The sequence below is a fragment of the Bubalus kerabau genome, chromosome 6 (genome assembly GCF_029407905.1).
Source record: "Bubalus kerabau isolate K-KA32 ecotype Philippines breed swamp buffalo chromosome 6, PCC_UOA_SB_1v2, whole genome shotgun sequence".
NCBI lineage: Eukaryota > Metazoa > Chordata > Mammalia > Artiodactyla > Bovidae > Bubalus > Bubalus kerabau.
In genome coordinates this window covers 84,817,810-84,831,760 of record NC_073629.1, presented here as the reverse complement: position 1 = coordinate 84,831,760, position 13,951 = coordinate 84,817,810, and the positions used below count along the sequence as shown (strand labels likewise).

General features: G+C 37.0%; 1 protein-coding gene across 9 annotated transcripts in view; it reads left to right on the top strand.

Moving 5' to 3' along the window:
- Nucleotides 1-13,951, top strand: part of NFIA (nuclear factor I A) — a 400,419-nt gene that overhangs the window by 196,654 nt on the left and 189,814 nt on the right. For all 9 annotated transcript variants that reach the window (XR_008715917.1, XM_055585662.1, XM_055585661.1 and 6 more), the window contains exon 3: nucleotides 10,832-10,897. Coding sequence is in view for 8 of the 9 variants with exons in the window: in XM_055585662.1 (XP_055441637.1) it covers nucleotides 10,832-10,897 (66 nt within the window). In the remaining variant the exon portion in view is untranslated. The remainder of the gene's footprint in view (nucleotides 1-10,831; nucleotides 10,898-13,951) is intronic.

The window sequence follows — 13,951 nt, the reverse complement described above, 5'->3', positions numbered from 1 at the left end:
TGTACTTGGGATCAGCAACTAATATCCCCCAGTCCCTTTTGATTAAAATATGGGTCCCAGCCTTGAATGCAGCCAGAAGACCAACAACTGGATTGCTAATGATCTGTTTCAAATTAGAACTCTAGGGCTGGAAAGAACCTTTACAGGATACCTAACTGCCTCCCCCGCACACCTATTCTGTTCCTGAATCTAGGACCAGAAAGCCAAGCCAATGATTCCCATAAAGTCTATTCTCACCACATGGGATATACCACCATCCAGTCATGTAACCCCCCAAGAAGCCAGAAAATTCACCCTAAAACATCTGTTGACATCTCCCAAAAGAGGCCCTGTTGTATTTCCATGGCCCTGAAATAGCAATTTTTTTCACCTTCTGATTTCAGTCCCAACAAGAATCTGTTAGTACCTGTATGTTCCAGATACCCTGCTCTGTGCAGTAATACACAGTAATACACAGGAAATACAAGTAAGAAGTCAGTGTGATTCTTCAACCAGTTTCTGTGTGTTAAAAACCAGTGTCCATGCAGTGTACAGTTAAGAGTTATAGCTCCTGTAATTTACAAGGCATTTCAAATCACGCCATTCCATTCTTATAATTTCTAAAGTCAGGCATCTGGAAGACGAGTACACTGAAGTTCAGAGAGATGAAGGGGCTTGTCCAGTTCAACAAAACAAATATAAATGGCCAAGAAGAGACTCAAACTCAGGTTTTCTAATACCAAGTCCTCTACTTTTTTCAGTGTACCGCAGCTACCTATATTAAACTGTCATTTCTCTTAAAGGGAGTACGCCAGACCTGATTATGAATAGCATCATGAAATTATGTCTAAGGGAGAAAATCCTGATTTTTAAAAAGTTTTTTGATATTTTGCACCATTCCCAACAGCATTAATTATGCAGTAATAAAGGACTCTGCCTAAACCTTTGTATATCTTACTGGAAAAGTTAATCTCAATTATTCCTATCAACAGTTAGCATCCAGGCTACTGGAAATTCTGTTACCAGGCTACAGTTAGTGGTACAGTACAGATTGCAAATAGTAAGAGAATAAAAGACATTACAAATGTACTCAATAACATGAGTTGCTGCACATTAATTTCACCAAGAGACGGGACTTAATCAAAAGTAGATGCCACAGAATCTTGGTTTTATTATCATTATTCTGATTGAGGACTCTGTAAGAGCAGAGACCTTGCCTTTTAAAATTTTGTATCTTCAGGTATGCAGGGAGAAAGAAGGCCCACAGCAGATGCATTGATGAATGCCTGAATTAATAAATGGAATAAGTGAGCCCAAAGACGAGGACATTAAAAGGAAGCAATGTTTCTTCAGGAGACTGTTCCAATATCATTTTCCCCTTTGATTAGGAGTACTGGTGTGAACATTGCTAACACTGAGGAGTCCCAGGCTTCTCCAAAATCTAGCTCTCACCTATGCTGGTACTCACAAAACATCTGATAGTCCTGTATTCTCTGCTTGCAGGGAGGAGGTAGGAAAGAAAAAAAAAGAAACAAAATCCCCAAACTTCCTGATTTACCCAACCACAGAATCTTCAACCTTCTCATTAAGGCGTCTGCATTTTTTTAGGCAAATTGTTACTATGCCATTCTCATCCTCTTCTTTGACAGCATTATCTTCTGGTTATGAATATGACAGGGTCCAGTGATTTGATTTGTGAGAGTTTGGTCCTTTATAGTCAGTGGATCGAAATCCCTTCCACCATGCTTTTTCCCTGCCTCCCACCCCTCCCCTTCCCCCACCATCAATTCTTAATTCCCTTTTCTCCTTTCTTCCTTCTCAAGCAGGAAAATGTCACAGTAAACCCCACCATCTTGTCATCCAAAATTCCATGGGCGCTTTAGCTCAAGGGGTCTTCTTCTCGAGGCCTTCACCTTACTTTTAGACAGTTGTCATTATCTTTGTCTAAAGGTCATAGCTAAATTGAATAAAAGGAAAGCTGTGTTTTCCTGTCGATGCACAAAGGCAGTATTGACTTCCCTAATCCAGTTTGCTGAGGGGTGAGAGAATTAAATTAGATATCTAAGCACAGAAATTGAGAGCCTTTGAAAACAAAGATAAGGAGACAAGACTGTATTTTCCCTTTTCCTGGGAGCTCTGGGCTCAAGATTTTGCAGGTGTGTCATCTGATCCATGGCTTGCATCGATCAAAACTGTGCCAATGCATATTTAATTAGCAAGGGGACCCTGGATGCATTATAGCCATCATCCCTATATTGAATGGACTGTCAGACTTTCTGCACACTTCTCCACCCCCACCCCCCCCCTCCACCCATGCCCCCTCCTTTGCCTCCTTGTTTGGGAAGCTTCTGCATTTTGTCTGAGCAGCTAAAAAGTTTCTTTGTTTTTAGCTGCTGATGCATACAGCACTACTGAGGAGAATACAAACAAGTAGAGTCCTAAAGTGTTTATTTTGTCTAGGAAGACAAGCTCAACCAATTTGATGCCTTTGGTAAGATTTTCAAACCCTGTAAAAAACCACCACCACCACCAACAACAACAAAAATACATTTTTCAACTCTGCAGTTATAGATTTTTTTAAAAGGAGTCAGTTATATTAGGATAAAAAATGAGGATCCTGGGATAAATACTTTAACAATAAAATAAAAGAATAAGTAGTTGTCTATTATAATAGAAAAAGTATTTAAAAAAAAAACTCTCTGTTCTTGACCATTAGATAAGGCATGTTAGCAAATTTTTAATTTGTCAGCCCAAATTGCATGATAAAATTCATTCTGTCCTGAGTCTGTCCTGCTATTAGGGAATTCAGTGAAAGTAGAAAAATTAAGATAGAAGGTGGGTAAAATGTTAGAATTGGTTGTATTTATTTATTTTTTTAAGTTTCAAAGGTTTCATAGGAACATCTGTTGGTGGGGGTTCTTAAAGTGATGGGAAGTTTGGAGTTTTGCCTCCGACAGGTTATTTCATGGGATTACAGTCACCATTGATTTTCACACAGGTTACAAAGCCTGAGTACCCAGACAGAGTGTTGTCTGATAAACAGATGTAAGGCACCAAGTCTGCTTAGAATAAAGAGCAACAGACTGTGAGCACATATTTAGGACTCATTTAAACTCATCAGCATAGTCTAGCTCAGAGTGCTCTGTCTCTAGTCTACTTTTGAGGTGGCTTCTTGCTGGTAAAGTAACAAAAAATTTTTTTTCTTACTACAATTTGCTGTGGAGACTCATGGGAAGTTCATTTGCATACATCTTGTTACCAAGACTGACTACTTCCTGGCTTAGACAAAGTGTTGCCTGATAAACAGACTTAACACACAAATGTCTGTCTGGAATAAACAACGGCAAGCTGAGATTTACATTTCCATTATCAGAGATAATCTCTTTCCCAGTATATGGGAATTAGGAACCTTTATTTTAAAACCAGGTGTGATGCTGATGTTTTATACCAGAATCATGTCATGTATAAGTTTGGCTTGATTTTTTTTGAAAGAAGCAAAAATGTATTATGGATGGTAAGATTTATATTGCAGTGGTAAATGTACATTTCTTTTGGGGGGGATCTTATAGTTTCAAAACCAGGTTTTCTTGCATTATTTGATCCACATGACAACTCTATTAAATTAGTCAAAATAGTCATGAGTGCCCCCATTTTACAGATGAAAAAACTGAGATGCAGAGTAATTAAATTATACAGCTGAGATTTGTTTAGGGTTCTATCTTTTTAACGTTTCATACTCTTTTCTATAGTGAAATACGAAAAAAAAAAAAAGCAAAATAGTTAATCCTTAGAATACTAACTGAACTTTAACATAATTATCCTCAGAGATCATTTTATTATTTTAATAAATTTTTGACAGATACCAAGATACATGAAAATGATGTGTATAGACTATAACTAAATTATACATCATTTTCATTTGACACGTTTGTTTTTATAGCATGAAAGTATACAAGGAGTTTTACTACTTCCGGTTGTATAGATGACTGTTCAAGTACTCTTTAAGTATATTCTCTTCTGTTGAAGAACTCCAAGAACTTACTGTTATAATTCATTTTGTTTGTGAAAAAACTGACTCAAAAGGAGAAATTGAGCACAGGTCTGATGTGCAACAGTGTTATAGTTGTGGCTTTTTAGGCAAGTCTTTGTTTACACGAGTGGGTAGGTAACCAGGTTGACTCAGTATTGTGAGTTCAGAAGTGATCAACAGGTCACCATCATGTATTAACATAGCTCCTATGATGAGAAAAACAAAATTCAGAGGTTACCTCAACATTTTAGTTTATTTCAGTCATGGCCCTTGTCAAAGAAAACATGAGAAATTAGAAATTGAGTCCAAGTAGCACACTTGCACATCTTTATAATCACCACATTCTTGCCATTGACTTCATTTATAACTTCACTGAAAAAGCCCATCACGACTTGAAATCAGTCTCATGCGAAGATTGGGGTTTGAAGATTGAGTCATTTGGTCTTTACTTTCAGAGTGACTGAAGTTGTAATTTTCAAAGCTTAGAAATGATTTCCCCCTCAGTGTCATAGCACAACAATGGTGAGACCATTGTACTTTTCTCTCAATGTGTTAAAACTGTGTATCATTCCACAACCTCCCTGTGCACGTAGCCAAGTAACACGTTTATGAGTAGGTGATAAGACAGTTGAATCACTCTTCAACCTAAACAGTCTCATCATCATACACAGCCCCGACTAAACAGATGGGCCTAGAATACCAGCATTAATGCCAAAAAGTCTAATTCCTGCAAATTTAATATTTCACATATTCTTCTTCAGAAAGAGACGTAAAAAAAAATAATAATTTCAAGAAGGAAATTTGTAGTCATCTAGATTATGTAACACTTTTAATCCCAACCCTGAAAATGCCATACCCGGAAGTGGTGAGGGGGTGAATCTCCTGAGCAGCTGGCAGCCCCTGGGGTGGTCTGGTGGAGCCCTTCCAAGTCGCTGCTGCGTGAACACAGCCTTCCTGCTCCATCCGAATCCGGATTAGAGGATTCAGGGACCAACGTGTGCAAACTAGCCTGGTCCTTTTGGAATGAGGGCTTTCCCTCTGTCCCATCTCTACCTCCCTTCTGGTGAAGAAGGATTTGCTGTGCATCCCTTGATTACTATGATTATCATAACACATGCAGTTCTAGCTCACTGGGAAAGTTACACAGGCCAAATTTTGTATTTTAAATACAGTTAAGACTTCCCATTTAAAGAACCGTGGAGTATTTCCATTTTAAAAAAGATAAGAAAACTTTTATGGTGTGACTCATCTCATAATTTGTTTTTTTTTTTTAAACCAGGTTATTGTATATTCATTTTTCATTAAGTGGACCACAGTTGTATACATTAATTGCCATTAAATATTGGTTTGGTTGTTTACTGAGCTTAAAAGATTTATATCCATTCTCTGAAAATGCTGGTGGTAGTTGAAGATTTTTGGTGGTCTAGATTTAATGATGGTATTACAAAATTCTGTTTGTTCTTTGCCAGACCGTGATGGATAATGTTATATTTAGCGGATAGTATTGTATTCATCAGTGTTTACTTGTAAGCTGCAGATTGTATATACGTATGTGCAACTGTGCAGTGACAGTCTACATTCTCAAATAAAGATTTTTAAAATATTTCCTCACACCTCTGTCTTTAAGGCCATGGTGATACTGGAAAAACATAGACAATATTCCTAAAGGTTATAAAGTGTTACAATAACACTTCTTTTATAACTGCAGCTATAAGACTGATAAGCAAAATGCATCTATTATAACCATTTTTCTAGACTTCCTTACTGTAATAAACATCTTATGGTACTGAACGATCAAAATAGAGTAGTTCTAAGCCTTAGATTACCAATCAGAAATAGATTTCTGTAATATCATAGATGTAGAAAAAATGAATCTTGGATTCTTTGGTTTGACTCTTTTGCAAACTACTCATCTTACCAAACCTCTGTAAGAAAAAAAAAAAAAAGCCTACCTAAATTTTGAAAATCTTTCAGGGCCACAATCCTAGAGGGTAACTGTTTATTATATTCAGAGTATAATCACCCTATTCCTTATTTTCTTTTACCCCAGGAGCATTCCTAACGCTTCATTTAGTTGGAGGAAAGGATTCATTCCCGACTTTGCCTTTCCTTTTTCACACTATAAACAACAACTCCATTTCTTTTTGGCGGCATTTTCACTTTCTTTCTTTCACTCGACTAACTCATTTTTGTTTCTGGATGCCTTCTCGTTTCTTCTTCGTATCACCTTTTAATTTGGGAGATTTAAAACCGGACACAAAACTCTAACAAAGCCTTTTCAAGCTTCGTCTTTAGCCAAATCAGTATGCATGTGGGGAGCTTGAACTTAAGCAAAATTACTTTTCCACTGGAACCTGGATTTGTAGTTTTGGGGTCTGGAGACTTTTGTTGATTTCATGTTGACTGAATAGGAATTACACTCGTTTGTTTCAGGGTGGGAAGTGCTCCCCACCACTGCATGGCTGCCCTTCTTTTATCAGCTATTCACAATAGCAGTTGTTAGGATTTTGAGGTCCTCTTTGGGCCTCAGAATATGGCTGCTTTCTCTTATCTTTGGATTTTTTGAATGTGTGAACTATTTCTGCCATCCATCATTTTAGCCTGCACACATTTCTGGGGGCCTTTCATGTGTCAGACACTGTCCTCAGCTCTTATTATTCTGAGAAGCCTCTTGCCATGTGTCGGCCAGGGGATCAGAGGAGGTGATTGTTTGTAACTTCTAAATGCCGTGCAAGATTTCCCAGCCATGAGCCAGAGGGATGTGCCTCTCCCTTGCCAGGTCCCACGAAGGGGGACATCAATAAGAAATAAAGACCTTTTCTGCCCTCCTTTTCCATTTTGTAAGTCCCAGTCAGCTTTTAGGTGTAAACTTAGTGTATTTTCAGTCACTGGCAGTGGTTCAGCCCTAGAAGGCTGAACAAGTGAAAATTCATCCTTTTAGTTCTGTGGTTATCAAATCTTTGGCTGGGCCAGGTACTCTTGGAAGGTACTGGACCTAAGACTAGAATAAGAAAGGAATTCTTTTCTCACGGAGTTCTGATTCTCATGCGAGATCACTGAAAAGTACCTTAGTGCAACATAATGTAAGTCACACTGTAAGAGAGAGAGGAAAAGTTTAATTCTGGGTTGGGCACAAGAAGATTTAACAGCATTCCATCTTTGCTTCCTGCCTGGAGAACAGAAAATACATGGAAGTGATGTCTGTATTTTTGCCCAATCAGTTTTACCCTACTGACCTGTATTGGTCACTCTTCACCATCCCAAGAGAAGTATTCTCTTGAGGTTCCAAATTGAAGGAGAGCAGAATTGAGGGGAGGGGGCCTGGATCCGTGCATAAGTAGTAAATCCAGTACAAGATTTTGTTCCTGCACTGCACAAGCTTATGGAAGCTCAGGCTAGTGTGTTGGCATTAGGATTTATTTTATTCCTTTCCCAAGTGATTATATTGATAGTGAAATATCTTTGTCTGAGTACTCCAGCAGTATAGCTGTAAGCGCCATAAAAATGCATAGATAGATGACTACCAGTTCAATTAAGAGGTCTCAATCTAGCCTCCTATATGAAAACCCTGTCTATTTTAGGTTTAAATTTCTGCTCATAAATTTTTTAGAAACCGAAAGAAAATGCTTTTCAAGGTTAGGTTGAAGTCTAAGGTTCCTTAAACAAAAAACAAATCCCTGGATGGGGAGAAAAATTGATAACCCTAATGTACTTCCTCCCAATAGCATTTCCAACTCCATCATTTAAACACATTTTAAATAATATTCTCTTCATTGTAATATACAAATCTTCTGGCTTTCAACCAGGAAACCAGAGAAAGTTGCTGCCATGGGGGACTCAGGTACAAGAAAGGCACCCAATTCTATGCAGGTGAATTTTTTTGTGGGCCTCTAATTATTTCAGGTGGTGGGAATCAAAAGGCCATGTGATAATTGTCCCCAAAAGTAAGATGTGAAGTTACTTTGGCTTCTGACAGGTCTCTACGAACTATGCACAAGAGAAAATTGAATTAATTTTTTGCTTTCATAATAGTGTTTTAATGCAAATACTTAAGAAAGAGATCTTTCCTTTGTACCAATTATGTATGGGTAGAAATTATAATTCTGGTCACCTGGTTGGCCCCATACGTAACAGCGTCGCTGACCTTTTGTAATACCAAAGAAAGAGCCCATCCATCCTCAGCAAGAATTGCACCAGGACTGGGTAATTTTGTTCCTCGTTGGTTCAAAAAAGAAATGGCATTAAATGGCCCATGGTAGAAAATAATTAAGTTTTAAGATCATTTAACTTTTCTTGTAGATCTTTGGCTTTTCCTGTCAGTTACCAGGATGGTGTATTTTAGTATGCAGTCCTCTGGTGGAGAACAGTATCCCCAGCTTTTGAATAAAACTGGGAAATTAAATTCCGTTTTCAGTTTGGCTAGATGCCTCCTCCAGTGTTGGTAGCTGAGCTTTCACAAGAGTGCTGCGGCCCCTTTCAGACCAACTCTGAGCTGTTTCCCTGCCGCTCAGTCGGTTGCTGTTTGCTTGCTTCTTTTTCTGTGGCTTGGAATTTTAAACTTTCTTTGAACATATCTATTGCCATCTTTTGTTGCTATTCATGTTTTCTGTAATTATGCTATCTTTCTATAAATACAGGGTGACAAATGTAAAAGAAACTTTCAAAGAGCAAAGAAGTCTGCTTTTAGATTATTAAGACAGTTGTTTGGATCTTTCATTTTTTTTTTGCCTTAATATTGATAGATAAAATTCAGAAAAGTAATTGGTTATGGTATATTTAAATTAATTGAGATAAAAAATATTTTTCCTTTTGTTCACAAAGAAGTGATTGGTCATAAAGATATTAATACACCAAGAAAAAGAACATCGGCTAAGCTATCAGATAGAAAGTTAAGTTTACTAGTCTTATTCCAAAGAAAATGTTCTGTTTGGCAAAATTTTAGGTATCTATATTGGCACATCAAGAAGAATTTTAACTTTCCCTAAGACAAACTTAGATATTTTCTCTGATTTCAATTGTGGCTATTAATGGTTTAAAAATTTCCAGTACACAAATAATGAAGGTATGCCTTTCTCCTAAAACATGTTGAATTGCTTATAAGAATCCTTAATTTATAATTTTTAATTGCAAAGTTACAGAATACTCCCTTAGAAAAAGAGAAGGTAATCATGCCATATTTTAAAATCACTTGCTATAAATGTAATTATTAATTGAGTTAAAATTTCAAATGTGATCTCATATAAATTTATATTCCAATTTCCAGTGCAGACTTTGTATTTAACTTTGTGGTTCATTCTGAAGAATTTCTCTAAAGTTTTTTGAGAAATACTGTAATACTTTTGGTTTGTGTCTTCATTGTGGCTATTGTTACATTATGATAAAAAGCTATCACTTTGCCAGACTTAAATAAAAATTCAGATTTTCACATTTGAACCTTTGAATCAATCTAGAATTTTTGCTCTATGCACCAGGTTAAGCGCATCTAAAAGTTTTTAAATAGACGTTTAAAAAAAAGTACTTTCCAATAATTAAAATCTTCATTTGCCTAAAAGCAGGGAGTCTTTCTTACAGTAATAAATTAGTGCTTCTCCACCCAGGGTCACTCGTAGTACTACTTCTTTGCGCAGTGTCTCCAAGAAAGAGAATGCTAAAGCTATAACTCTATTGGTTAAATAGAAGTAATATTTTCAATTTAATCACATTTAAGTGTCATGACCTTTTGATCTTGCATTGAACTTCTTGCTAAAATGTGGTCAGATTTCAGATAGCCCGTTCTAACCCTGTGAAGTCAAGGTACAGTGCAGATCCAGGCTTTCCATAGATACAGAGATTTTTCTAGAAAATTTTTTGTTTGTTTTTCGATCATGTTATATACTGTTTCAAGTCTCAGAAGAATGCTTTACATAAAAAACTCTGTACTTGAAATAGTTTGCCTGACTTTTTTCTCCTTTCCCCAAGAAAATGTATCATAAGTATGCTTACTTCTACTTCTGTGAAAGTTTTTGATCTAACTTATTTATCTCATCTTAAAATTAAATATTACTTTATTTTAAATTGTCTCATTTAGAAGTTAAATTGATTGGATTAAATTTTTAGTATAAAAATGGTTGTATTTTTATCAGTAAAATAAAAAATAAATGCAATTCAATAAAGGTGTGCAAGAACCTGTTTTTGCTCACAAGCCCTTTAGGATCTCCCAGATGCATCGGTACAAAAGGAAAAGAATACTTATAAAGTGGGGGGAGACGTATACCTTGTAGAAAGATGTCTTTGAGTGATCCTGTTATTTTAAGTAAAGGCGCTAGAGTATTAGGATTCTAGTATTTAATGGTGTTAGCCTGCATAGTCTGTTGCTGTAATACGGAGCTAAATATCAACAGAACTTGTTTCTGTTGTTTGGGTTGCTTTTATATACCAGCTTCAAAATATGTTTTGACACTTTATTATGTTCTGAATCAAGCTTCAGATGTGTGTAATGAAGGATGAAGTCTTTATCAGACTCTAGTGTATAAATAATGGAGAAGAGCAGTTTGGAAAGGGTCTCTGTGTAGGAGGATGGTTTCTGAAGAGTTTTAAGTTATGATCTGGTGCAAGCCAAGTGCTGCCGGAGGTGTAAACAGAACCGAGAGTCCTCTCTGAAGGCATGGGCTGCTGCGGCTGCCGCCCTTCTCCCCTTCTTTCTTCCTTTTTTGATCATCATGTCACCTCTGTAATGTTCTCACTCCTGGTTTACACGCTGAACCTTTTGAGAAAGTCTGCCACCTCTGATCCACTTTCTTTCACAGACCCTGTAATTTTTGGCCGTATTTTTATGTTTTTCAGATTCAAGTCAATCTGAAAGTCCCAGCCAGCCAAGTGATGCTGACATTAAGGACCAGCCAGAAAATGGTAAGTTTAGTTTGGGACTCTGGTTGCTGCTCTGAGAGTCCATGGTAGCCAGCAGCCAACCAAGTAGGAGGATTTCAAGGTCTGCCCGAGTGGGTGGCCCACACAGTAGGAACAGTTTTTGAGAACTTAAGGAATTTTCTGGGTCACTCTAACAGCCCCATACCCTTCCCCTCAGCCACAAACTCTATCAGGGTACTCTTAAGAACCTTCGTTCCCAAGAAAGTTGGTTACTGTTTGAGGTAGGGTTGATTTACCTGATCAGTGTCATTTACAGCATAAGTGAGGAGCCAATGCCTTTTTATTTCAGTTCCTTTTAATGTGGCAAGTGACCCATGATCTTCTTCACGATGATTTAAGTTTATTGACTAACAAGTATTTTTGAGGCCTTTTGGAAGATTTTTGCTTCTGCTAAATAATTACTGTAAGAAAATGATGTCTTCCTTTGAAAGATTTTCACTTTAAGTTGTCTAAAACAGTAAGGGTACATGACAGTATAAAATGTGTCAATTGCATAAATGTATAAGCTGTGTATTGCAGGAACTTGATTAACCTAGAATACACACTTTATATATGAACATAATAGTATCCATTAAAATACTAAGTGAGTAGTATATGTGCTCCAAGGACGAAAACAGTTATCATAGGTTAGAATTTGAGTAAAACCATCGGTTTCAGTAAAAACTGAGGAGTGAACTAGTGGTACTCATCACAGGCTAAACACTGTATTTACAACTTTCATGGATATAATCTCATAAAATTCCATAGTGCTGTTCCTTGATGGAAGAGCTGAAGCCTCTAATGGTACCTTGACCATGAAGGACCATCGAAGGGAATATGGCACCATGGCTAAAAGCTCGGGCGGTGGTGTCAGACCTATGTTTAAATTCTATCTCTGTTCTTTCTTTCCTTTGTAATTTTGAATAGGTTATTTACCCTCACAGAGTGCTGATTTATTTCTTCTTTGAAGTGGTACAGTAGTAATATTACTGACATGTTGAAGAATTAAATAAGATAATATATATAACATGCTCACAATAGTATCTTTCATAAGACTTTACACTAAATAAAAGTTGGCTGTTGTTCAGTATTCCTTGTATTATTTTTCTAGTTAGTATAATCCAACCATACTTTGTTTTTCACTTACTTAAAATGACCTCATTCCTCCTGACTGTCTTATTTTTGTTGTTCTATTTTTCTGTTTTGATCTCCACCCGTTCTTTTGGAATAGATAAGTAAACTGAATTATGTCAGTGTTGTGGGGTGGAGGATTGATTTTATCACTTTGAATAGCCTATCACTGATTTCTCAGGATTTGTTCATTTCCCAAGCCTCAGAAATTCTCTACAATGTTGCTGGGCTCCCATATTAAATATGCACTGTCTTGCTATTCCTCTCCTCATCCTGGTATTTTGGTGGTATTTTACGTATCAAAGTTGTCTTTTCACAGCAGGCATTAAAAAAGAGAGAGAGAAAGAGACCTCTGAAGGCTTGTTTTTAGTGTCATAAACAGCTACATCTTATTTTTTGTTGACATTTTAAAGAGTGATATTTATAGACTAGTTTCACTCTTTATTTCCCGCTTGACTTATAGGTGATGGCTTATATGTCTCTTTTTTACATATAATATATTTATGTATAATCAGCTTGAAGTTGTGTCCAGAGGTATTCGTTTTATTTTCACTGTTGAGAACTGGTGGGCTGCTGGGGTGTGTGGCGCTCGTGTTTGGGTCTTGCTGCCCCTCTTGCAGGCCTGCGGTTCATCTGTCTTCATAAAATGGCCGGCAAGCTGTTCACATGCAAATATAAATTGAGAGCATGAGAGGCCTGGCATGCCTTTCTGGAGCTGCTGTAATACCGATATTGTGCATTTCCCATTCCAAAAAGCAACCAGGATTGAGCCTGAATTTTTCGGCTAAAGACAAGGAGAGACTGGCCAAGTTCATTGTTAACCGCAGATCACTTGGTGCCACCTCAAGGGTTCACAATGCCGTTTGGGAAGGATCATGTGAGTTCAAAGAAAGAAAGTGTTAATATCCAGGAGAGAAAATAATAAATTCCTATGTTTCAAATTTCTATTTATTTCAGAGAAAGAGATGTTGCTTCATCTTAGACAGTTCCAACTAGAGTTCAGACTAGAGGAACACCAGCCTCTTCAGTTTCCTGTTTCTGCCTTTTGTCAATCTCAGATAAAGTTATTTGAGGAAAAAATTATTTTTTTTCCTCTTTTTTAAATGTATAATCCCTGAAGGAAAATAAATGAAGATTTCTGGACTAGGTATTTACATGCATTAGGTGACTTTCTGGGGCTGCTTTGATCAAGTCTTCTTTCATTTCATTACCCCAGATTATGGAAGATGAGTTCCTGAAAGGTTTTTGTTTGTTTGTTTGTTTCATTTTTAAGAAGAGAACACTCATAAATGTATCAACAAAACTCTTAAAGGACTTTTGAAATCTTGGTGGATGAAGAAGTGACAGACTCTGATCTTCAAATAAAGTGGGAACTCATTATTCCTTCTTTATGTATATATTCGAGAGGAAATAGTATTCTTTTTATCCTAGCTCTTGAAGAGAAAGGTAATGGGAAACGAATGGTATTTTCCTAGTAAACCATGGAGAATGAATAGACAAATGGTAACATGCTGTTTCATCCAAAACCATAAACTAGGCCGTGTAACTTCACCTAAAGTGGATGCAGCTGTTTCTTCCCTGCCCAACTAGTCTCTTTATTTCTACAGAATTTTTGCTTTCTTTTCTTGTACTCCCTTAAGACTCAACTGTAAAAGAAAACAAATCTTTGTCCAATTAGAGTATTACATGGGAATTTTGAAGGAATTATCTGAAACCCAGAGATAAAATGTCAGAATCACTGAAACTCAACACTGGTATAATGTAATGATTGAGAACTCCACCTCTAGAGTCAAACAGGCCTGAGTTCAAATGAAACGAAGGCTGGGGGACTTTGAGTAAGGTGTCGCCCCAATCTCAGTCTTCTTATCAGTAAAATAGGAACACTAAAAGATCCTAGCTCCTGAGTAACAAAATGAGGATATGCCT